This window comes from Saccopteryx leptura, chromosome 8 (genome assembly GCF_036850995.1).
Source record: "Saccopteryx leptura isolate mSacLep1 chromosome 8, mSacLep1_pri_phased_curated, whole genome shotgun sequence".
In the NCBI taxonomy this organism is placed as follows: Eukaryota; Metazoa; Chordata; class Mammalia; order Chiroptera; family Emballonuridae; genus Saccopteryx; species Saccopteryx leptura.
Genome location: NC_089510.1, coordinates 26,217,516 through 26,242,386, shown reverse-complemented (window position 1 = coordinate 26,242,386; position 24,871 = coordinate 26,217,516). Strand labels below are relative to the sequence as shown.

At 35.3% G+C, this 24,871-nt stretch overlaps 1 protein-coding gene across 2 annotated transcripts in view; it reads right to left on the bottom strand.

Moving 5' to 3' along the window:
- The window catches only part of EPHA6 (EPH receptor A6), an 883,820-nt gene that overhangs the window by 749,179 nt on the left and 109,770 nt on the right, over positions 1 to 24,871 (bottom strand). The window contains exon 1 of one of the 2 annotated variants that reach the window (XM_066348031.1): positions 19,308 to 19,347. The exons of the other annotated variant lie outside the window; for it this stretch is intronic. Within the exon in view, the coding sequence (XP_066204128.1) occupies positions 19,308 to 19,337 (30 nt within the window). The 5' untranslated portion in view covers positions 19,338 to 19,347. Of the gene's footprint in view, positions 1 to 19,307; positions 19,348 to 24,871 lie in introns of those variants that run through there. 2 annotated transcript variants of the gene reach the window in all.

Here is a 24,871-nt window from a genome sequence, read left to right as displayed (position 1 = left end):
GAGCAGAGGGAAAGGGAATGATGTGATGGGATAAACCTGAAGGGAAGGGGGGAGGGCGATATGGGGAGGGTGGCAAAGGAGATGTTGAGGGCAATATGGGGGAGGGGAGGATGCATTTGGGACGACACTAGAATCTATGTAAACACAATAAATTAAAATCAATAAAAAAAAGAATTAGAACTTTCGGCCCTAGCCAGTGGCTCAGTGGTAAAGCGTCGGCCTGGCGTGCAGAAGTTCCGGGTTCGATTCCTGGCCAGGGCACAAGGAGAAGCGCCCATCTGCTTCTCCACCCCTCCCCCTCTCCTTCCTCTCTGTCTCTCTCTTCCCCTCCCGCAGCCGAGGTTCCACTGGAGCAAGGATGGCCTGGGCGCTGGGGATGGCTCCTTGGCCTCTGCCCCAGGCGCTAGAGTGGCTCTGGTCGCGACAGGGTGACGCCCCGGAGGGGCAGAGCATCGCCCCCTGGTGGGCAGAGCGTCGCCCCCTGGTGGGCGTGCTGGGTGGATCCCGGTCGGGCGCATGCGGGAGTCTGTCTGATGGTCTCTCCCCCTTTCCAGCTTCAGAAAAGTACAAAAAAAAAAGAACTTTCAAGCAAAAAAAAAAAAAAAAAAAATGGGCAAAGAACTGAATAAAAATTTCTCCAAAAGAAACAAATGCCTAATAAGCATATGAAAAGCTCTCAAATCATTAACCTTTGTTCAGAAAACAAATGAAAAATGAGAAATCACTTCATATCCAAAAGGATGGCTATCAACAAACTGACAGACAATATTCAGTGTTGGCAAAAATGTGGAGAAACAAAGTCTCATACCTGCTGGTGGGAAGGTGAAGTGCTGCAGCCACTTTAGAAAGTAGTTTGAGAATTTTTTTTAATGTTAAATACAATTACCATGTAACCCAGAAATTTCAGCCCTCTGTACCTACCCAAGAAAAATGAAAATATACTTCCACACAAAATCTTGTAAATGAATATTCATAGCATCATTATTATATTATGCCAAAATGGAAATATCCTAAATATCCACCAGTGGCTGAATGGATAAAGAAAGCTGTATACTTTTTTAACTGAACAGCATGTGACAATAAAAAACAGTAAATAAATACTAAATGAAAAAAATAAATCCATGATGCAAAATTGATAAATCTGGAAGACATAAGTAAAAGAAGCTAGTCACAAAATACCACATACATTGTGTGACTCCATTTATATAAAATTTCCAGAGAATGCATATCTATAGAGGTAGAAAATAGATCAGTGTTTGCCTAGCACTGGAAGTTGGGGTGGGGTGAGTTGGGAGGGGCATGGGAGAGATTGTTAATAGAAATAAGGTTTTTAATATATTCTAAACTTTGTGGTAATGGTTGCCCAATTCTGAATATATCAAAATTGTGTATTTAAAATGGGTGAATTTAAAATTACACATAAATTATATTTTTATTAAGTAAATGCCATATTTATTAATAAATGTTAAATAATAATATTCATCATTTTCTTTGTTGGTCATCATGTCTGTGTTATTTAAAATGGTCCAGCTACAAGTTGAACTATCTCAAAGGAAAAGGTGGAATTGACTGGTTCTTACAGTTCCTCAGAAAATAAAGGGAAAAAGCTTGTCGCTGGGGGAAAATGGGTCCAAAATTCAAAAGTTATTGAAATTTTTGGTCCTTTTTTCTGGTGTTTATTGGCTTTAGTATGTCATACAGTGTATGGAATGTGTTCATATACAGATAAACATGGCAACAAGGAACGCAGGGTTTAAATCCTTATAACTTTTTCTTCTTTAATTTACCGTTTGGAGTTATATAGACTTTGTTTTCAAATTCTGCCTCCATAATTTACAAACTATGTGGACTAGAAAATTTATTTTAGTCATCAATTCTTCATCAAGGGAATAAAATTAAAAGTACCAATCTCACAGTTTATTTAAATCATTTGAGATAACACATGTACACCGTATAGTATAATATCTAATATACAGTGTACATTGGAAATATTGGTACCTAACCTAAAGGAAAGTCATCCAGGTTAGTGCAGGGAGGTTAGCCCCTAACTTAACAATCAGGAACTATGTGACTGATGTAGGGACAATCAGATGTTTCTTTTAAGAAAGTTAAATTAAGAAACATGGACTTCTCATAAATACAGAGAACAGATTGACAGCTGTCAGAGGGGATGGAGGTTAGGGGTTAGGTGGAAAAGGTGAAGGGATTAAGCAAAGGAGAAAAAAAAACATCTTACAGATGCAGACAATAATGTAGAGATTGTAGGACACGAGAAGGAGGGCAGATGGTGTTGGAGGGAGACTGACTTGGGATAGTTAACACACAATTCAATATCCAGATGATGCATTATAGAATTGTGCACCTGAAACCTGTTTAACTTTTTATTAATTAACGTCACCCCAATAAATTCAATAAAAGTGAAAAGAAAGAAGAAGAAGAAAAAAGAAGTACGGGATTCAGGGTGGGGTTTGGATGGGAGAACCAGTGAGCATGGGGAACTAACTATGACAGTTTATTAAACAGACCATGAGAGCAATGTGGACATTTCACTTATGAAAAAAATTAGGTACTGGGAGAAAATAAAATTATGGCTTATTCTTTCTCTATTTTTAAGTCTACATTATCCTACTACATGATCTCAATCAGTCTAATGATTTTAAATATCACCTTCATTCCAATAATTTCCAAATTAATATCTAGAGTCCTGATCTATGCTCTGAACTCCAAACTCATATATACAACAGCCTTTTTGATCTGTTAGATGTCTAATAGGCATCACAAAACATGGTTAAAACAGAACTCCTGATTTGGTCCTTCCACCCTTCTGCTCCTCTGCCAGTCTTACCCATCTTAGTAACTGCAACCACAGTCTCTCAAGTATTCAAGGCAAAAGTCTGAGAGTGACCATTTATTTTCCCCCTGATATGTGACACACAATTCAACAGCTAGTCCTATTTGTTTTTTTCAAACATATCCAACACACTTAAATTTTTCTCCCTCTGGGTCACTGACAACTTAGTTCATCTCTTACTGGCACCTTTTACCACCTGACTAATCTCCCCACTTTCATTCTTGGCCCCTCACAATCTATTTCATAATCATAGTGAAGCAAAAGTGACCCTTTAAAACTGTAAGAAAAACAATTATTGAGAAAGACTCAGCAATATATGGAGACAATGATTTTTTGTAATAGAAATAACAACAAACATATATAGAAAGAATGCTACGCAAAAAAAAAAAATCCAGTATAAAAAAATTTAAATTGGCCCTGGCCGGTTGGCTCAGCGGTAGAGCGTCGGCCTAGCGTGCGGAGGACCCGGGTTCGATTCCCGGCCAGGGCACACAGGAGAAGCGCCCATTTGCTTCTCCACCCCTCCGCCGCACTTTCCTCTCTGTCTCTCTCTTCCCCTCCCGCAGCCAAGGCTCCATTGGAGCAAGGATGGCCCGGGCACTGGGGATGGCTCTGTGGCCTCTGCCTCAGGCGCTAGAGTGGCTCTGGTCGCAACATGGCGACGCCCAGGATGGGCAGAGCATCGCCCCCTGGTGGGCAGAGCGTCGCCCCTGGTGGGCGTGCCGGGTGGATCCCGGTTGGGCGCATGCGGGAGTCTGTCTGACTGTCTCTCCCTGTTTCCAGCTTCAGAAAAATGAAAGAAAAAAAAAAAAAAAAAACTAAAAAAAAAAAAATTTAAATCACTCCATAAATACTATTACCAATATTATTAAAATATTGATCAATGTGATTATAGTATTTATTGAATGAGTAGAACCATTGTGTTAAGACTTTACATGCTATATCATGTTTAGTCCTCACAAAAATCCTATGAGGTAGATATTACCCAAATTTCTAATATAAGGAGACTGTGTCTTATGAAGTTGAATCATATACTCTAAAGTAAAAAAAAAACTAGCAAATAGCAGAACTTAAAACCAAATTTTTAAAGGAAACATAATAGTACACCAAGGAGAAAATAATCCAATATTCAATGAGTAACTAAGTCACATTATTGGAGAACAACAGAGTACAGATTTATAAAATCCCCCTGATGAGATTACAGAGACTCTCTTGATCTAGTTGTTGTAACACATAACTTTATTACATTTTCTCTATTTGTGGTCTGATAGTTAAGTTTGGGTGGGAAATTTCATGCATGCATCATTAGAGGTCTCTTTAAATAAAAATGAACAGAACTAAATTACTTTTTCCAGTCCCCTTATTTTATCTAACCAATGAGAATTGTCAAGTATCTTGGTTATATACTCCTAAGTATTTCATTATTTTCACCTCGTTACAGTGCTATGTTGACAGGAATTAACAAGCGGTTGAAATTTAATAACTACCGTTATTCCATTCAATCACAAGGTTCTCATGTCTCTGATATATTCCCAATTACCGTACATATTTTCTACACCATGCAATAGGAGTGTTTCATTAAAAGTAAGTAAAACATGATTCTGCATACACAAAAAGATATCCAGATATTAGAGGCCCTATTTTGTATCTTTATTTGATTTAAATTTTCTACATTAAATTGAGAACCTCTGTGTGCAATATGGTCACATCCTCAGCCATCCATGGTTGTCAACACTTTCTGCCCTTTTTAAGTTTTCTAAAGGCTCCTCAGCTTCATAGATTTCCCTCCATTTTAGGTGTTAAGTGTTTTTTTTTTTGTTTGTTTTTTCTTCTGAAGCTGGAAACGGGGAGAGACAGTCAGACAGACTCCCCCATGCAGCCAACCGGGATCCATCCATCCACCCGGCACGCCCACCAGGGGCAACGTTCTGCCCACCAGGGAGCGATGCTCTGCCCCTCCGGGGCGTCGCTCTGCCGCGACCAGAGCCACTCTAGCGCCTGGGGCAGAGGCCAAGGAGCCATCCCCAGCGCGACGCTTTACCGCTGAGCCAACCGGCCAGGGCTTTTTTTTTAAAGATTTTATTTATTCATTATAGAGAGGGGAGAGAGAGAGAGAGAGAGAAGGGGGGAGGAGCGGAAAGCATCAACTCCCATATGTGCCTTGACCAGGCAAGCCCAGGCTTTTGAACTGGCAACCTCAGCATTTCCAGGTTGACACTTTATCCACTGCGCCACCACAGGTCAGGCTAGGTGTTAAGTTTTGATCCTCCAACACCACTGCACTGCTGCTTTCCAGTCTCTCTCAACGCCTCTTTGTTAATATTCACTTGTTCTCCAAATCATCCTGAACTTTATTCCTGCTTTGAATAATATACTTAAAGAGTATCATTATTTTACATCATCCAATTTTTATTTTGCTCATCACTATGATTCTCATTTTCTATACCTTTTATTTTCTCTCCTTTACTGGGTCTGTAGAATTATCTGGACAACTTTTAATCCTTTTTTAATTAAATTTTATTTTAATACCTTCCTGATCACAGGGACAATTCTCCTGCCAAATCAATTCACTTAGGTCTTTATAAAAAGTATCTTCTACCTCGTCAGGAACCCCTCTTTATGCTGTTCTAAGATCTGCAACCTGCTTTTCACATATCTTCCTTTCATTCCAAAGTTATAATAGGACAGTGGAATAAATGAAAATACCTACAGAGTCTATTAGATGTCTTCTCAGAACCTCAAAAACTTGACAGCTATTTCCTAGCTTTGGGGTAGGTACATTATTTGTATGCATTTAAACTATGCCAGGTTAGCAGCAGCCTAGTCAATTTAATGGGTCACAGTTATCTGCATATGCTTCAGTATTCTGATTACTCATCTGGATTAGTTACTGTTACCTATGTGCCTCTTATTAGTAGTTTCTCAATAACCTTCTGGGACAGGGAAGAATGCAAAGGAAAAAATTTCTTCTAATTACCAATCTCTAAGCCACTTGTCTATGTGAATTGTTACTTCTTCAGAAGGCTTAGAAAGACACTTGTAAAGAGATTCACATGTATTGAATAATGCTCTAACTTTATGTTTATGTTCTTTTTATAGCATGGACCATTTTTCCATTTAGCAACCTTTCCACACTTACCTGCAGAAATATTTGCTCAGAAATGCAGGGGGCATGTTTACTCCATTTACTGCCAAAAACGATTCATGTAACTATGAAAAAGGCATACATTTTAAACATTTTCAACTCTCTGAGCTACCAGCACATGATTCTTCTGTTGATTTCTTCAAAGCATTTTTCATATCACACAAACGAGTTTGTATTTGCCCCAACTTGCAACACTTTTCAAGTGACTCTGATTTTTTAATTAAAATGCATTCATCTGAAAATCATTAGCATAATGTGTGAGAAGGTGGGAAATACTAGACTTACTGACACGGATAATAAAATGAGTGTTGTTAATTATATATCTTTTTAGATAATTGAATTTCTTCTATGAAGGTTAAAAGAAAGATTATTGAATAAAAAGTACCAACCTCAACCTTATTTTTAAAATTTCTGCCTGATTCTGTAGACACATCAACCATATCTTTTTTTAGATCATATATTCCATTTTTTACATTTGAAATTTACCAAGAATTTTTAAAAAGTCTAGCAATACTGATGCAAATATTAAACAGAACCAACTCTAACTCTACAACATTAGTGGAAATTCTTCACAGACCAAAGCCTGGTTTACGTTTTGTCTCCGTGAAAAATATACATTGCTGAGTATCTTAATATTTCTCACATACATACTGAAAAACCAAAACAGAATGAATAAATATCAAGTCTATTCACAAGTAAAAATAAAACTCATTAAAACACATAGAAATCTGAATAAATATGAAATATAGTATATCACTCAGTATCAGAAAGATACATATGTGTATGGTCAAGCTTTTTGAAGGACACCTTGTATGCACATATCAATTTTAAAAAGTACACCCTTCAACACATTATTTCTACTATAATCATGTATTACTTAATGACAGAGATATGTTCTGAGAAATACCTTATTAGGCAATTTTGTCATTGTGCGAACATCGGGGTGCACTTAGACAAACTTAAATGGTATAGCCTAGTACATACCTAGGCTTTATGGTGTACCTATTGCTCCTAGGCGTAAACCTGTACAGTACGTTACTATACTGAACACTGTGGCAACTGTAACACAATGGTATGTATTTGTATATTTTAGTATATCTAACACGGAAAAGATACAGTAAAAATATGTTATAAAGGATTTAAAAAGGTACACCTGTATAGGACACTTCCATGAACGGAGCTTTTGGGACTAGAAGCTGGTCTGGATGGGTCAGTGACGAGAGCGGACTGACGGTGAAGGCCTACACTACTGCAGACTGTATAAATCACTGTCCCGCAAGCCCTCCCCCCACTTTCTTCCGAAAGGGTCAGAAACAGGCCATCAAAGCTGTCAGTAATGCTCCACAAACACGGATGTGGGCTGGATCTATTGGAAATACTGTGGAGACACTGGTTGTATAAGGGACTGGTCACCATAATGACCATTAGGAGAGAGAGAAAGGTGGTCTGAGGGTTAATAAGAATAAGGTATCAAGATGAAGAGATAAAGGAACACTGGGGATTATCACAGCAATGTGGTTTTGGTTACTGCATGCTGAAGCTGTGGTCAGATTAAGAAACTCTATGATATTCATTTTAAAAAATGATGGTGCTTAATATGAAGAGGGTGTGAACATTTTGACTCTGAAAATTTGATTTGGTTCTATTCACCCTATCTGGCAACAAAGGGTTCTCTCTGGCATTGAATTAATGAAAGAGATAAAACCTGTCCATGGCTTTACACCATTACAACCTAAAAGTATTTCCAAAGTACTGGGACAGGCTGGCGCCACACAATCACAGAAAGTTTTCACTCAAGTGGCAGTGGTATTTACTATTTTTTAGGGAAGCTCTCATGGACCTTTGTCCTTGTACAGGGTCTTAGGCCCTCAACGAAGAATTTATAGCAATGTACACTGAAAACTATTAAGCTAGATCTGGAAGGGCTGTACACCCTCTGAATATGTAGTACTAGAGAGACAGGCTCCTTCTTGCCGAAACAGGCCAGTAGCAAGCTGACAGGAATGTAATCAGTTTACTCAAAATTAAAATGCTGTGAACGAGGCCCTGGCTGGTTGGCTCAGCGGTAGAGCGTCGGCCTAGCGAGCGGAGGACCCGGGTTCGATTCCTGGCCAGGGCACACAGGAGAAGCGCCCATCTGCTTCTCCACCCCTCCGCCACGCTTTCCTCTCTGTCTCTCTCTTCCCCTCCCGCAGCCAAGGCTCCATTGCTCCATTGGAGCAAAGATGGCCCGGGCGCTGGGGATGGCTCTGTGGCCTCTGCCTCAGGCGCTAGAGTGGCTCTGATTGCAACATGGCGACGCCCAGGATGGGCAGAGCATCGCCCCCTGGTGGGCAGAGCGTCACCCCTGGTGGGCGTGCCTGGTGGATCCCGGTCGGGCGCATGCGGGAGTCTGTCTGACTGTCTCTCCCTGTTTCCAGCTTCAGAAAAATGAAAAAAAAATGCTGTGAACAAGAGGGAATCTATTGGCAAGTTCCACAGATGTTCACCCATCAGTAAAAAAAAATCTGCCTGAACTACATGTCATTCCATTTTTATAGGAAATTCAACTTCAATGTTGTCATATATGCAGTTCTGTCACTGACTGAAATGTCATTATGTGGCACGTGACTGTATGAGAAATATGTTCCACAGAAACACTTTACAAGAATGTTCACTGAGCAGTATTTTAATAGTGAATAATTAGAGAAAAATAAAATTCCTACAATAGTTCAATAGATTAATTATGGTTGATCAATATTATAGAATATATTACAGGTATTAAAATGTAGCTTATTAATCATTCAAATCATTCACTAACTCATTCAATATTTATTGAGAAGTTGTTATATGCCAGAGAGAGTTTTATATATCAATGAATATATCACAACAAAGTTTCTGTTTTCATGAAACAATTATTAGGTGATAGCTTATTTTAAAAATAAATTTAGCCCTGGCCGGTTGGCTCAGTGGTAGAGCGTTGGCCTGGCATGCAAGAGTCCTGGGTTAAATTCCCAGCCAGGGCACAAAGGAGAAGCACCCATCTGCTTCTCCACCACTCCCCCTCCCCTTCCTCTCTGTTTCTCTCTTCCTCTCCGCAGCCAAGGCTCCATTGGAGCAAAGATGGCGCTGGGGATGGCTCCTTGGCCTCTGCCCCAGGCAGTAGAGAGGCTCTGGTTGCGGCAGAGCGACGCCCCGGATGGGCAGAGCATCGCCCTCTGGTGGGCATGCCGGGTGGATCCCGGTTGGGCGTATGCAGGAGTCTGTCTGACTGCCTTCCCATTTCCAACTTCAGAAAAATACAAAAAAAATTAAAAACAAATTAATTAATTAAAAAAACATAAAAATAAAAAAGTATGAGTGGTGAAAAGTATTAAGAGAAAAATGAAGTGAGAGATGGTAAGGGAGCTGTGAGCAAGTGAGGGTGGTGTTCTTTTACAGCAGATAATCAGAGAACACTTCTCTGAGATAGTGATTCAGACTTAACTGAAGAATAAATCTGAGGGAATATTATTAAAGGAAGAGAAAACAAGTCAAAGGGCATGAGTTGGGAGCAAGCAGGGCTTATCTGAGAACCAGCAAGGGGCCAATGTGACTAGAGTTCAGTGTGAAAGTGTGGGCGTGGTAAGAAACGAGTTCAGGGAGAAGCAAGATCACGAAGGCTCATGCGGGCTACAGTGAGGATTCTGGCCTACTCTTTGTTTTCTTTTCATTGAATTTATTAGGGTGACACTGGTCAGGTGCACAACTCTACAACACCTCATCTGTACACTGTATTGTTGGTTCACTACCCCAAATCAAGTGTTTGTCCATCTTAATAAAATCTCAAGCCACTCTTAAGGTTTTGTCTGAAGAAATGACAAGATGTGACTTACATTTTAAGTGGGTCATTCTGGTTGCTGTCTAGGTAATAGGATGCGGTAGGCATGTGAGGAAGGGACACATCAGTGAAGATGCTATATTTAACAGACCAAGTAAGAGGACACCGAGCGTGAATTTGTATAGCAGCAGTAAACACAATGATTCTAGATATAGTTTAAGGTTGACCTGATAGTACTTGCTAATGATTCGGATACAGGGTATAAGAAGAGGGAATGGCAAATATGGAATCAGCATGTGCTGATACAGAAAGCTGCCCATAATATGTCAAGTGAAATAAAAGAAACCTGCATAAAAATATATAGAAATAGATCCTTATTTTGTTAAAAGTCTTGGAAAACAGATACCAAGTTTTAATAGCAGTTAGCTCTATTATAAAGAAAAGCAGGAGCTGAAAACTTTCACATTTTACTTCCTGGACTTTGGTATTAAACCTTTTATTCTATACTGTATCATTTCTGTAAGTTTAAAAGCAATTTTTAAATTGCTTCCTCACTGGAAGTAAGAAGAGATGCTAACATGTACGATGAGTCTTTAAATCAGAAGTAAATGTAGTTTGGATCATTTACATCATTGTCAATAAATACTAAATGAATTTCCAGATACTTAGTAATGTAAATTTTATGATTTGTTTTTTTAATTATATAAATATTAAAGTGGGTTTCCATTCCATTTTTCATTTAGAAAATAAAACAAAATATGTGATTAGCACACAGCAAAGCACGTAAGCCTAAGTACATGGTATACGGTGGAAGAATTGGGCTATGAAAAACCCAGGTAATCCTGACCCTAACAGTAATTAGTAGAAAGCAAGTTCAAAAAACATATGGACCACATGCTTCTCACTGTACTCAGTGGCGCTTTTCAGGCCATTCCACAGAAGACTCAGACCACAGTTAGCTCACTCCTCTGAGGAGGTGTACTGGGGATGCTGGATGATGAGGGTCAGTCACTTCCTGGTATAGTGGGAAGCAATGAAACAAGTACCCTGCTCGGGTGATAAGAAAGAATTAAGTTTTCCAAGAGCCCTGGACTAATGATCTTCTCTGTTAGCCTGAACCATGTAAACCAGTTTCCTAGGTTACTGAAAAACAGTAAGTCAACTCTTCTCTTTAACACTTATCTTTCTTCCTCTCTAGAGCCCATCCAACTTTTCATGATCACCCCAGGTCATAGAGATCTCTTCTTTTTCTAAATTGCTATAAATATATGAACTATGATGCCAAGTTTGCATTTAAAATGTACATTTATAATGCATTGTTTTCTGTCTTTGTAAAAAAAAAAGGGGGGGGGGAACCAGTTGCATAATATAACCTAGACATTTCAGCCTAAAGATGTGATTTTAACCTGTGGCTTGAATGCTCTAAGTACATTTTAATTAATTACTTAAATTTATCTAATCTTAGCCTGACTAGGTGGTGATGCAGTGCATAAAGTGTCGGACTGGGACACGAAGGACCCAGGTTTGAAACTCCAAGGTCACCGGCTTTAATGCAGGCTCATCCGGCTTGAGCAAGAGGTTGCTGGCTTGAGTGCAGGATCATAGATTTGACCCCATGGTCGCTGGCTTGAGCCCAAAGGTTGCTGGCTTGAGAAAGGGATCACTTACTTTACTGTAGCCCTCTGGCCAAGGCACATATGGGAAAACAATCAATAAACAACTAAGGAGCCACAATGAAGAATTGATGCTTCTCATCTCTCTCCCTTCCTGTCTGTCTGTCCCTATCTGTACCTGTCCCTCTCTCTGACTCTGTCTCTGTAAAAAAATAAAAATAAATAAAATAAACTTATCTAATCTTAGAACTCTACATCTGTATTATAAAGAACATATGACCTTACAGAGTTGATATGAGGATGTTATATCTCCAAAAATGAAGATATTTGATAAGATATAAAATAAGACATAAGTTAACACAAAATTATAATGATGAACTATAGAGTGTATAATTTATTAGGTCATAAATTTCTTGATATCATGGATTGTTTCTTAAATACTTGAATTGTCACACAAAGAATAATGTACCTTTTAACTAGCAGATATTAATAACTGACTACGTAGTAAAAATCAATTTGTAAATAATATTAATTTATCAAATAAATTCATCTTTAGTAAAATAAAAGATGATAAGTTTAAAAGGTGCATATTTTTATTTCTCTACATCCTAAATATGAGATAAAGTATACCAGAACAAAAAATTAATTCAAGTAATAGCTAAAAAAATAAAGCAGGATAAAAAGTAGATCTTACAGAACTATTATCTGATTGTCAGACAGATATCAACCATGTTGGAAAAATCTGTCTTTTATCAGAGAATTTCTCAGCTATTATTCTTCTTGAAAATTAGATGTAAAACAGTGAAGCAATTAAAGATAAGAAATAAATTTTTTCACTTCCATAATATCTGCCAACACTAGATATCAGTTCTTAAATAAAAAGAAAAGCCATGTTGTGAACACTAAAATATACTTCACAATCAAGAAATGTGGTCTAAATGATAAGAAAATTATAATTATGTATCACACCACCTCCCTTAAATCACTAATTTTGATAAAATGTATTTCATGTTTGATAATAAAAGACTAGCTAGACAGCATAGACATTGGTAGAAAATGAATATATTACCATGGAGAGTGGTAATTATGAAGTACATAACAATATAGATCTATAAAGTAATAAAAAGTGAATAAAGTTGAACTTGGGCTTATAACAATAAAACATTAATGCTCTAAAATGATTTCAGAGAACCAGAAGGTTTGAAAGTTGACAAGTAATTAGTTATCAAGGAGCAAGAGTATTTCTGGAAGATGACCTCCCATGATTAATGATTAGTTGCTTCTTTTCACCTTCCATTGTTGAGTTGTTTCAATTTTAAAAATCCTATTACCACAGTCATTTTTCCATGAATTAATATATTATAACTGAGTTAAAGACACAGTCTTTGGCTTCACAGAATCACAACTTCATGAGGGAAAGAACTACAACTCAGTACAGCAAGGGCAATAAGGGTAACACCAGTATTGAGCGCAGGGCACTACAGAGGGTTAACAGCAAGAATGATGGCCTACGAGGTCCTAAGCTTACGAGGTCCTAAGCTTCACAGACCAGGAATGACATCAGTATTTCAATTAGGGAGTGAGTAGTTTTGGTGAGACCAAGAAATAGAAAAATTAGAGAATCCCTAGTAGGTAGGAAAAATTAGACTCATAGGGCACTAAGATGGCCATTGTGGTTGGAACATAAGGATGAAAGAAGGAATATAAAATGAAAAGGTAGGCACTCACTAGGTTTCACAGAACCCATAAAGCCTGCTAAACACAGTAATTTTAGATAATGGCAAGTCACTCAAGGTTTTAAAAGTGAGGTTTACCTGAATAGAACTTCATTAGTTAGAGGATGTGGAATGGGAAGGTTATATTTTAGGGGAGGTGAAGAATAAAAAATATTTTAATGTTAAGACTGTTGAATTTGTAGACATCAAGTATTAAATATTAAAACTTAAATTTCCATAAGTTAATTTGGATTATGGTTCTGGTGCAGATGAAAGTTCTTGGTTGTAGAGAATAATTTGATAGATACCTAGTCTTGTATAATTATGGTAGCCATAGAAGAGTTGTCCCCAAAATAGTTAAGTTTAAGCAGCAGAGGATAGTAGAAAATAATGAAAACATTAGTATTTAAAAGCAGAGGAAGAAAAGAAAAATGCTATTTACAATTGTATTTATATTAAGTCAAATATTCTAGGAATTAAATAAATTTGCCATATACCTCTTTCCTTCCCTGTTAATGTTTTTTAGTCATTAAATTGCTACCCTTTTAATATTATATCATTTTCTTGCAATCCCTATTATAGACATTTAATTTCATAAACTAATATATAACATTATACAGTGTTATATGCACTATTCATAAAACATTTCATTTAATTCTTAAAATAATACCATGAAGTCATTAATTATTAACCTAACTTTATAAATAAAGAAACCAAAGCACAGAGTAGTTAGATAATGTGCCCAGAGTTACCCAGCTAATTAATAAATGATAGAGCAGAGATCTGAATCCACAGTCTACCTTATAATCAATTACATTAAACTGCCTTTATATATATTTTATACATTTTACTACCAGTACCTACCTTTGGTTTTATGCTATCATTTTCATTTTAATAATTTCAATTATATTTTATATTATAATTAAATTTAAAAGAAGTAAAAAAAAAACCCACCTATAAATCATTTTCTGTCATCAGTAACCAGGCCAGATTCTCGTTTTCTTGGACCTGGTATCAGTGGTGAGATTGAGCCAATTCAGAAATTTTGCATGCTTACAACTATCAATCTACTTTTACCCAATGCTGTAGGTTAAAAGCCACAGAAAAGTTAAGGAAGGTAAATTTGCAGTCCTTAAAGCCATTATGGTTCTAATGTACAGGAAATAACATTAGCCCTCAAAATGTTTGTGTAGAAGAGATAATATGACAAAACTGTAATCATCATTTTCTCAGTAAAATTCTTCATGAAATTTAAATAATGAAACTCCGTAAATGTTTTGGATTATTTTCCCCAATCATTTAAAAATATGTAAAAAGACAAAAACTGGGATATTTATTAGCGATTTCTAAAGTGTACTTTTCATGTCTCTTAAAATAGACATACTCATTTAAAAATTGAACTGTTTTAAAGATCAGTTGTTTTCATAGATACTTTGTGTTTCCTATAAATCATCAAAGAAACTTATTTTTATTGCTTGTCAACTACTAGACAAAAGAAATTAAAATTATTTTTGACTTCTTAGTCTGTATTCTGCTATAGTTCATGTCTGACTTTGTTGTAATTTTGGATACTTTAGAACAGGGGTCCCCAAACTACGGCCCGCGGGCCACATGCGGCCCCCTGAGGCCATTTATCCGGCCCCCGCCGCACTTCTGGAAGGGGCACCTCTTTCATTGGTGGTCAGTGAGAGGAGCATAGTTCCCATTGAAATACTGGTCAGTTTGTTGATTTAAATTTACTTGTTCTTTATTTTAAATATTGTATTTGTTCCTGTTTTGTTTTTTTACTTTAAAATAAGGTATGTGCAGTGTGCATAGGGATTTGGTCATAGTTGTTTTTTTTTATAGTCCGGCTCTTCAACGGTCTGAGAGACAGTGATCTGGCCCCCTGTATAAAAAGTTTGGGGACCCCTGCTTTAGAATATATTTTGAAACTTATGGATAACTATATTCATTATGCTATAGATAACAAATCCTATTAATGTTGCTTAGTTTTTCTGAAAGTTAGGAGAAGAGCTATTAGATATTTTAAAATCAATCACTTTTAAGAAAAAAAGTGAAATATTTACAATGCAATTACATTTTAATAAAATTTAATTACCTAAAAATATTTTACAATAGAAATTCATGGTGGAAGGAAAGTATTAATATTTAGTTAGTGATCTTTTCTCTAATTACATAAATTCTCCTTTTATATCACAAATTTAAGGAATTTATAGGTCTATGCCAGACCCAAGATAGAGGAGAATCTAGCCAGGTTTTAATTGAATGAAACAACTATACCTAAGTGTTGAAATGGTTTACTGGGTAATAATTAATCAGTATTGATATACCAGAGAATTCTTTTATTATTTATTAATTATTGTATTATTTTCCATATGGATAACTATAAACCTATTTTCCCCACCCTGTATAAAGTTTTTAATTTCAAACTTTCAATTTTATTGGTCATTACAGATTTACAAATTTTTATATATTATTCATCTTGTTATTATAGAAATAAATCCATAATTACATCCTTTTTGTGACACACTAAATGCTTTCTATTTTTTTACTTAACTCTCAAAAAAATCTAGAAGGAAGTGATATTATTTCAGTTGTTTTACAGACGAGGAAAATGAATATGGAATTGTTAGGTGTCATGACTAAAGTCATACAGGCTTACATTTTTATTTTATCAGGCTAGGAATATATGCTACTTTTGTTAGATAAGTTGGAAACCTATCATGACCACAATATATAACTAAAATAACCTTCATTAGCCTTGGTCATGTATGAGTTTCTTGCTAATTCATTTTGCCCAGAAAAACAATTCAGATCGTACAGAGTAAGTGAAAATTATTCAATTTTCAGGAAACCCATCACCCCTGGGGCTTTGTACTGAACAGCACAGTTGTATAAAAGCAAATAGACTATTGGGAGGATGGTAAGCACAGAATCAGAAAATCTACCGAGGAATCTATTTTTTGAATCCAGGGAAAGTGATCTTGAATTCAATTATTTTGATGGAGTAGTTGGCCAAAATCCAGTGAGGGTGGTATTGTCAGAGAAGACAGAGAATAACAGACAACTCACTTGTGGAGAAGTAATGAAGAGAACATATAGATCATTTTTAAAAGAATTTTATAGAAAAATGTACAGTTGCTAGAAAGAAACATTGTAGCAATTTATATGCTGATGTATATAATACAATTGATGATGCATTAGAAAAACACTATTGATATTAGAGAATATCTCATAAATTGCATAATTTATCTTTGTTACATTTCAATAATTTCCCAAATCACAAATTCACTTTATCTCCTTTATTTTCATTTAATAGATTATTTTTAGTTTCTTCTCTCGAAAAATATAGACTGCTAGTATATCTTTTATCTACAAGTTTTAAAACTCTTGCATGTCTATGTCACACACAGATATACATGTTTGTGTGTATATATATCATACATATAAATTTATATACATACAAACATCTATACAAATATGTAGATATAAATATTATATCTACATATATATATATATATATATATATATATATGATGGGACTAAATTATCTCTCAGTCTCTGGACTGCTTCTAAGGAATATAATTCTTTCTTACAGCCTCTGTTGAGATTTGCTTAATTCTTTGGGAGCAGGTATTTGTAGAAGTATAATTTATCTTCACCTGTCACTATAAACTCATGAAGCGAATCTATTTATGACCCTTTCTTCTTCACTGAAAAATTTATGTTTAACACATTAGTTCAAATTACTTACCAATTAACAGGGTAATGAAGTTGTTTTTTCTCTACTTGTTAGAAAATTCTGTTCCTTGTTTCATTTTCCTCTGAGAAATTATTGCCTCGTTTCGTTTCAGTTTTGCTAACCCGTATTATACTATACAGAACTTAGAGCAACCAAATTTGTCTCATAAATAGTAAGGAACACGGCCCTGGCCGGTTGGCTCAGCGGTAGAGCGTCGGCCTAGCGTGCGGAGGACCCGGGTTCGATTCCCGGCCAGGGCACACAGGAGAAGCGCCCATTTGCTTCTCCACCCCTCCGCCGCACTTTCCTCTCTGTCTCTCTCTTCCCCTCCCGCAGCCAAGGCTCCATTGGAGCAAAGATGGCCCGGGCGCTGGGGATGGCTCTGTGGCCTCTGCCCCAGGCGCTAGAGTGGCTCTGGTCGCAATATGGCGACGCCCAGGATGGGCAGAGCATCGCCCCCTGGTGGGCAGAGCGTCGCCCCATGGTGGGCGTGCCGGGTGGATCCCGGTCGGGCGCATGCGGGAGTCTGTCTGACTGTCTCTCCCCGTTTCCAGCTTCAGAAAAATGAAAAAAAAAAAAAGAAAAAAAAAATAATAATAGTAAGGAACACTACGTTATTATTTTTATTGACTGATTTGAGAGAGAGAGAGAGAGAGAGGAAGGGGGAGATAAGAAAGGAGAGCGGGAGACAGAGATAGAGTAGCATCCATTTGTTGTTCCACTTAGTTGTGCATTTACTGGTTGCTTTTTGTATGTGCCCTGACCTGGGATTGAACTGACAACCTTGGTATTGCTGGACAGTGCTCTAACCTACCGAGATAATTGGCCGGGGCCTCTTACATCATTATTTACTTTCTGTGTAAATAGGGCTAATGACTAGAAATTTAATCTCATTGAGTATTTACTCGATACAAAATGAAAAGAACAAGTTAAGATTTACAATACAATTTGGACCTCCATTCTAGTTCTGTTCAAATCAGCACTGTCTTAGACCATTAAGAAAAAAATAGTAGCCATATACGCCAAAATCACTTTACAGTTTCCAGGCAGATAAACTGATAAATGCTTTTGAATTAATACAAAATATTGGAACATATAGCTTATTTCAAACAAGTCAAGTCAATAAAACATATATTTTAGCCAAATATTTTTTTTAATGCTTGACTTTGTTCATTTAGTTCTATCAACAAACATTCCAAGTAATTACTATTTGAAAATCAATTTATTAGACCTCATAGGAGACAGAAACATAAATGGTATTTTAAAATATAGTCACTTTTCTCAGCTAGTTCACACCTTAGTGCCAGGGAAAGAAGAATAACAACAAAATAGAATATAACAAAGGTTATAAATCCAGTTTAGATTAGTATGTATTTTCTGTTAAAAAAATGTTAGGAAAGGAATTATAAACAGAGCGAAGTCTAAACTGTAGAAGTACCACATTTTGGTTCAGTTGACAAGTAGACACATACACTAATTTAAGAATAGCCCTTATTATGCATGCAAAGATAAATCCTACTTTTTCTGTACCTCTTATTTCAGAATAAAAAAATGTGTGGGTTATATTACTTTGTTTTCTTAGAATTTTTAAATTAAATTTATTTATTGGTTCTTTAATTATGTTCCTATTATCAAAGTTAAAATTATTTTTTTAGTTCTTCATGTTTATATACTTTGATTATTGCTAGGCAATCATATCTTTAAAAAGTCTCAACTGTATTTTTAAAAATATATATTACTTGTTACGTGCAACTCTATTTATAAAATTGCTATTATCCCTCTTCATTGCGGTGCATTTCGATATTCTGAGTGAAGATTCATTAGGTTTTCCAAATATACAAAATATGAAATTTAAGATTTGAGATTAGTCTGAGAAAAAAAATGTACTTTTAAGATGATTTTGCTAACTCACTGACCTGAATCTCTCGAGTGTTCCAATGTATAAGGAATTGACATTATATAAGTATTTATTATTTTAAACTTACTTAAAATCAAGGTTAATAATATATATTTTCTTGAGTTTGAAATATAAAGAGAGCATTATAAAAACTACCTACTGCCGTTTATGTAGTATACACAGAAAGGCTTGAAAAAGCTGATAAAAACCATTATAGTAATTTAAATTCATAATATTACAACAGATTAATGACAGCTTGATGTTTTTAAGTTTGTATAATACAAAACTATATTTTAATCAGCCAATTTTATATGCTTTAAAGCAGTATATTTCAAAAAATATTTTTTTGAGAAGCTAGATGTTTGTCACTGATATGTCCAAAAATAACAAGAAAAAAAATGTTCACTTCAAACTAAAAATATGAATTTTTAAGAATACTTCACTCTGGGGCCTAAAAGGACAAACTGCAATAGAAAAATAATATTTCTACTTCAGTATATATGCTTTAATGAATAGGTTGTTTTCCTAAAAACTTTTCCAACCTGGCTCCAATGGAGCTGCAGCATGTACATCCAGAGGAGAAGTACCATCGGGGTCTGGTGAGGCGGTCTCTTCAGTGCCTTCTTGAATTTTCCCCCCTTCTAGCAGTGTTGGAAATAGGTCTGGAAAAGCATAGGAAAGCTATATCAAATTTTCCTTAGGAGGTTTTTTCCATACTGTTTCAGCAACGTTGCAGGGTGAAGGTGTTATATGATACAACATTATGGATTCATTTCCACTAATGAGTCCTCCCATGTAAAATTAACAGTAACCTCAAGATAAATACAATTACATTGTATCAACTCAGATCAGGGCTATATTTGAAAATATCCAGGTGTAAGTCAGATAAGCATCCTTAGAATTATACATATGTAAATATGATTTCTGAGGAAAACTACACTATTTATAGAAGTATCTTTTATACAAAATTAAAAATAATAATTCAGAACGATCTAGGACTTTTGATGTGCTATCTTTATAGGCTGAATTTTAAAAAAAATACTTAAATATTATCTGCTCTTATACAGTCTATAAAACATGAAGAATTATTTCCATGTGTACTACATGGCATTGTTTTATCCATCCATCATATGTAACAGTTACAGGGACGTGTTTACCCAAAATGAAAATATCACTCATTTCATTTCTAACTTTGAATTAAAAAGATGATTGAATGTTGGCAAACACATATCATCCTTAATTTGTTCAAATTATTATGTAATTAGTTACAACATAAATAATATATTTCAATTTGATTTTATCTCAATATCAACATATAATAACACTATTAATGATTTACTGGTGGTTGTTTTCTAAAATCCATAAAAAATGACATAATATGAATATTCTCTTTAGGTTTAGTGAGAAAAAGCATAGTAACAAATACTTATAGAGAGGTTGCTAAAACAGTGACCACTAATCTAAGTGCTCTCAGTGTTGCTGAATTATTTAAACTTGTACAGGCGTGGGTGGACATAAGAGAACCAATATTATTTGAATTCCTGTATTACAACTGAAAGAGGATATAAATTATAAACAGCATCACCACTCTTTATGGTGCCAGTATATAAAAATAAGTAATGAAGAAGACTAAGTTTTATAGTGCTAGGAGCAATGACAATATTTAGGACTATCATATGTAAAGGACTTTTCTAACATATATTTTTATATTTAGGATTGATAATCCTTTAGGAAAAAGACATCTGAATTATGTGAGTCCTTTAAGTACTCAATTTGTTAATATATATTTCAGTTTGATATGCCTACCTAATTGCCCATTCTTAAATTCATAACCTCATGGAAATTTCATTAATTTTTGAAAATATTTTAAAATAAAATAAATTAATTTTTACAAATATTCCTATTTCCAATTACCATATGACTATAACACAGTTCTACATACAATAAAATTATGTAGTTTGCTTAACAAAGCACAAAATCAGTTGAAATATCTATTTCTGCTTGATACATTTTATCTAATTATTCTAGAAATCTGTTTTGTTTGGTTATTTCAAAGCTACAGTTAGAAATAATAAGGTATGCTGAAAAAATAGTTCTATAAAACAAATGATCACTTATGAAAATGATAATTTGTAACTAAGATTAGAAAATCTAAATGCATTAATGTACTTTCTTTAATATTAATGGCATAATAAGATGAAATTAAAGTTCATCTTTAACAGAAACTCTAATAGCAGAAATGAAGATTAAAGTTGCAAGGAAAAAATATTAGGTAGATATTATGCTGGTTTCATGAAAACTGATGATATTTATGTTAAAAATGAAAATAATCTTGTAAATTCAAGTAAAGTATTATATTTACAAACAGCCTTATGTTTGCAATATCTGCAGAATAATTTCTGCATTAATAAAATTTATTGAAACAGGATAGGTCATATTTTGAAAAGGAAATTCTATTAACTTATTTTAGCATGAATAACACAATATTGTGGGAAAACAACTTATGATTTAACAAAAGAAACTTCTAAGGTGAAGAATTCCACCAACATGATGTTATAGACACTTAAAAAAAATTTTAAACTGGAAAATAAGAAAGCCTGCTAAACAGACACCTGGCTATGACAAAAACTACAAAATGGAAGTGGGATGTCTTAAAAATCAGTTGTAACTTACGCAAATAAAATTCTTCAACTTATTTACAAAAGTAAGACTTCTAAGAGTTCACAAGAGTTCATCAAGGCTACAGGGTTAAAGTATATTCTTTAAATTTGAAGATGTCATATTTAAGACAGTAAAATTAGTTTGATTTTCATAAATTTCTAACAGATTGTCCCTTTATGAAACCAAGAAGCATTCAAGAGACTGAAAAGAGCAGATTACAAAAGGAAAAAAAAAAAAGCAAGAAAAAATTTGTTGCTGAACAAAAGTATAGTTCAAGAGAAATCTTTTCAAAGTTATAACAGACAAACCTGGCATATTATACTGTACAGGTGAAATCACATAGAGTTCACAAGCCACAACAGCTGTAACAGCAGAAAGTGGAAATTTTCTTTCTCTTTGGAAGACTGTATCAAGTGATTAGATAGACATGATACTCATATGTACTAGTTGACATTAGCAAAGTTTTAAATATCTAATTACTTTAGGAATTTAAAAGCAGTATTTTAGAGTACAAACTTCAGTTTAAAAGAAAAAAGGTAGAATTTTGTAACCATATGGAATACTCAAGTATTAAGATGAATAAAATGAAGCAAGAGAATGATAGCAAGCTGGTGAAGACTTAATTATAAACCCCATTATAGAATGAAACAAAGATTAGTGCAATCAGCTGGTTATTAAAGTGTTTTAAAGTTCCCACAGAGTGTCTAGCCAGCTTAGAGGGCAATAGAGAATCAACAGAAGACAACTGGTAAGGTTTCATGGAGGGACTAAGACCCTCCTGAATTCAATATGAGCATAGAAAATATTTACTTTTGCAGCCCTGGCTGGTTGGCTCAGCGCTGAGTGTCAGCCTGGCGTATGGAAGTTCCAGGTTTGATTCCCTGTCAGGGCACACATGAGAAATGATCATTTGCTTTGTCATCCCTCCCTCCATCTCTCTCTCTCTCTTTCTCTTTTCCTCTCCTGCAGCCATGGCTCCTTAAAGCAAAGTTGGCCCTGGACACTGAGGATAGCTCCATGGCCTTGGCCTCACGTGCTAAAATAGCTCATGTGCTGAGCAACAGAGCTGCAGCCCAGCCAGGCAGAGAATGGCCTGGCAGGGGCTTGCTGGATGTCTCTGCCTCCTTATCTCTCAGGTAATAAAAATAATAATAAAAAATAAAAAAGATGATAATTTTGCATAGTTGCAAGTAGAAAGGAGAAAAAACTAAAAACTAAAATAACAACTGAAATAATCAAATTTAAATGTTGTCTAGGTACTTGTGCTGGATTGTTTATTCTTATAATTGAAAAGTGTTTTAGAATCTTTAAAATGCCATTTTTACTTAAGAAAACCTACCAGGAGTAGTATGCTATTTTTGGTGAAACACATTATGAGACATCTCTCTCCTGTGTACACTTTAGATAACATTGGTGTGCAGTAAAAAATACAGTATGTGGTAATGGGAAAATATTATGGTAGAAAAATTGTAATGTTTTCCGTTGAGTTGCCACTGCAAACACGGAAGTCTCTCAGTAAAATTTCCAAATCCAACTTAGAATACATATTTTAAGTTTAGGAATGGACAAGGGTAAGAGATGATCAAAGTGATTGCTGGTTTTGAGATGCTTTCAGATATAAACAAAGGCAGGCAGGTCCTAAAATCTGGGAGATGAAAGTATACTAATCCACCCCCTCCACTGGTCCCTATTAGGAATCTGCCAATTGAGTATAGGAATAACTATGGAACATTTGGACTTCCCTACTCCAGATGTTCTATCCTAGTGTACTCCTGGTAAACTGATCTTCAGAACTAAAAAAAACAAAAAACTCTACAATTACATTTCTTTTGGTTGTATGGCATGATATTAATGATATTCAGAATTACCCAGCAAAAAAGAAGTTAAAAATCTAAATAAGAACATCTAGCCTGACTACGAGGTAGTACAGTGGATAGAGCAGCAGCCTAGGATGCGGAGGACCCAGGTTTGAACTTCGAGGTCGCTGGCATGAGTGTGGGCTCACCAGCTTGAGAGTGGTGTCACTGGCTTGAGCATAGGATCATAGATGTGACCCCAGGTTGCTGGCTTGAGCCCAAAGGTCGCTGGCTGGAAGCCCAAGGCTACAGGCTGGAGTCCACCATTGCTGGCTTGAGCAAGGGGCACCAGCTCGACCAAAGCCCCCCAGTCAAAGCACATATGAGAAAGCAATCAATGAACAACTAAGGTGCCACAGCGAAGAATTGATGCTCCTCATTTCTGTCCCTTCCTGGATGTCTGTCCCTATCTGTCCCTCTGTCTCTCTCCCTCGTGAAGAAGAAGAAGAAGAAAGAAGAAAGAAGAAAGAAGAAAGAAGAAAGAAGAAAGAAGAAGAAGAAGAAGAAGAAGAAGAAGAAGAAGAAGAAGAAGAAGAAGAAGATCTACATATAGTAGTGACAGGAACTGAATTAACATAAAGCCATGATATAATAGCAACAATTGAGGGTACCTTGAAAACATAGCTTCATAGGGTCACAAAATAAATCTTAAAAGATAAAATCTCACTGTTGTAACATTGTAAATGTTACTATTAGATTTTAGTTTTTGAAAAAGACTGTTGGAAAAAACTAACTGGGGTATTTCAGCTTCTGATAATAGTAGAATGCAAGGAGACCTTGGGGTTTTGAACCTGGGGGTCCTCCACGCCCCAGTCTGATGCTCTATCCACTGCAAGGCATTGACTTTTACATCTACGGAACATTAAATAGTACCAATACCTAGAAGTTATTACAGCCAAGTATAATCCCTGCCTCAGTAGACTGAAGAAAGATAGTTTCTTCTATTGAAATAGACATAAATATATAAAAAGAACTCCCTAAAATTAAATGAAGTGCCTAAATGACTAATTTTTAATCAAGAAATATTTCTTTGTAGATGATATTAATATACTTTTATGAACTTCTATGGAATCTATTACCCTGTCACAAACTTTAATTGAATTCTTCCAAAAACTTCTTTTATTATGTATTTTAGATATAGATGTGTAAATGTAAACCTTGCTCTCAAAGATGAGTGCTTTGGTCATTCCCAAAAAGACCCTTTATGTTTGAAGTTTATGACATGTCTTCACATTCTCCCTAATTTGCAGAGTAGTATTCTAATGTATTATCGACTTTTTGTTTATATTAATGTAAAAAAATATAACATATCCTTAAACCTTGTAAAGAGTAGGCATTTTTTTCAATTACACACTTATTCTAAATAGATCTATACTATTGTGGCTTATATTTCATTTATGAATAATGTAGTATAGTGAATGAGAGATAAGAGATTTAACTTCATGTTAACTTTAATTTGCCAGTTTATATTAAAAATTGTAACATGGATGTTTTATTAAAGTTACAGTTACCCATTTACTTATTTGATTTACTTTAAAAATTAATTCAGAACACATTAAAAATATTTTGTATTTTTGTAGTATTATAAA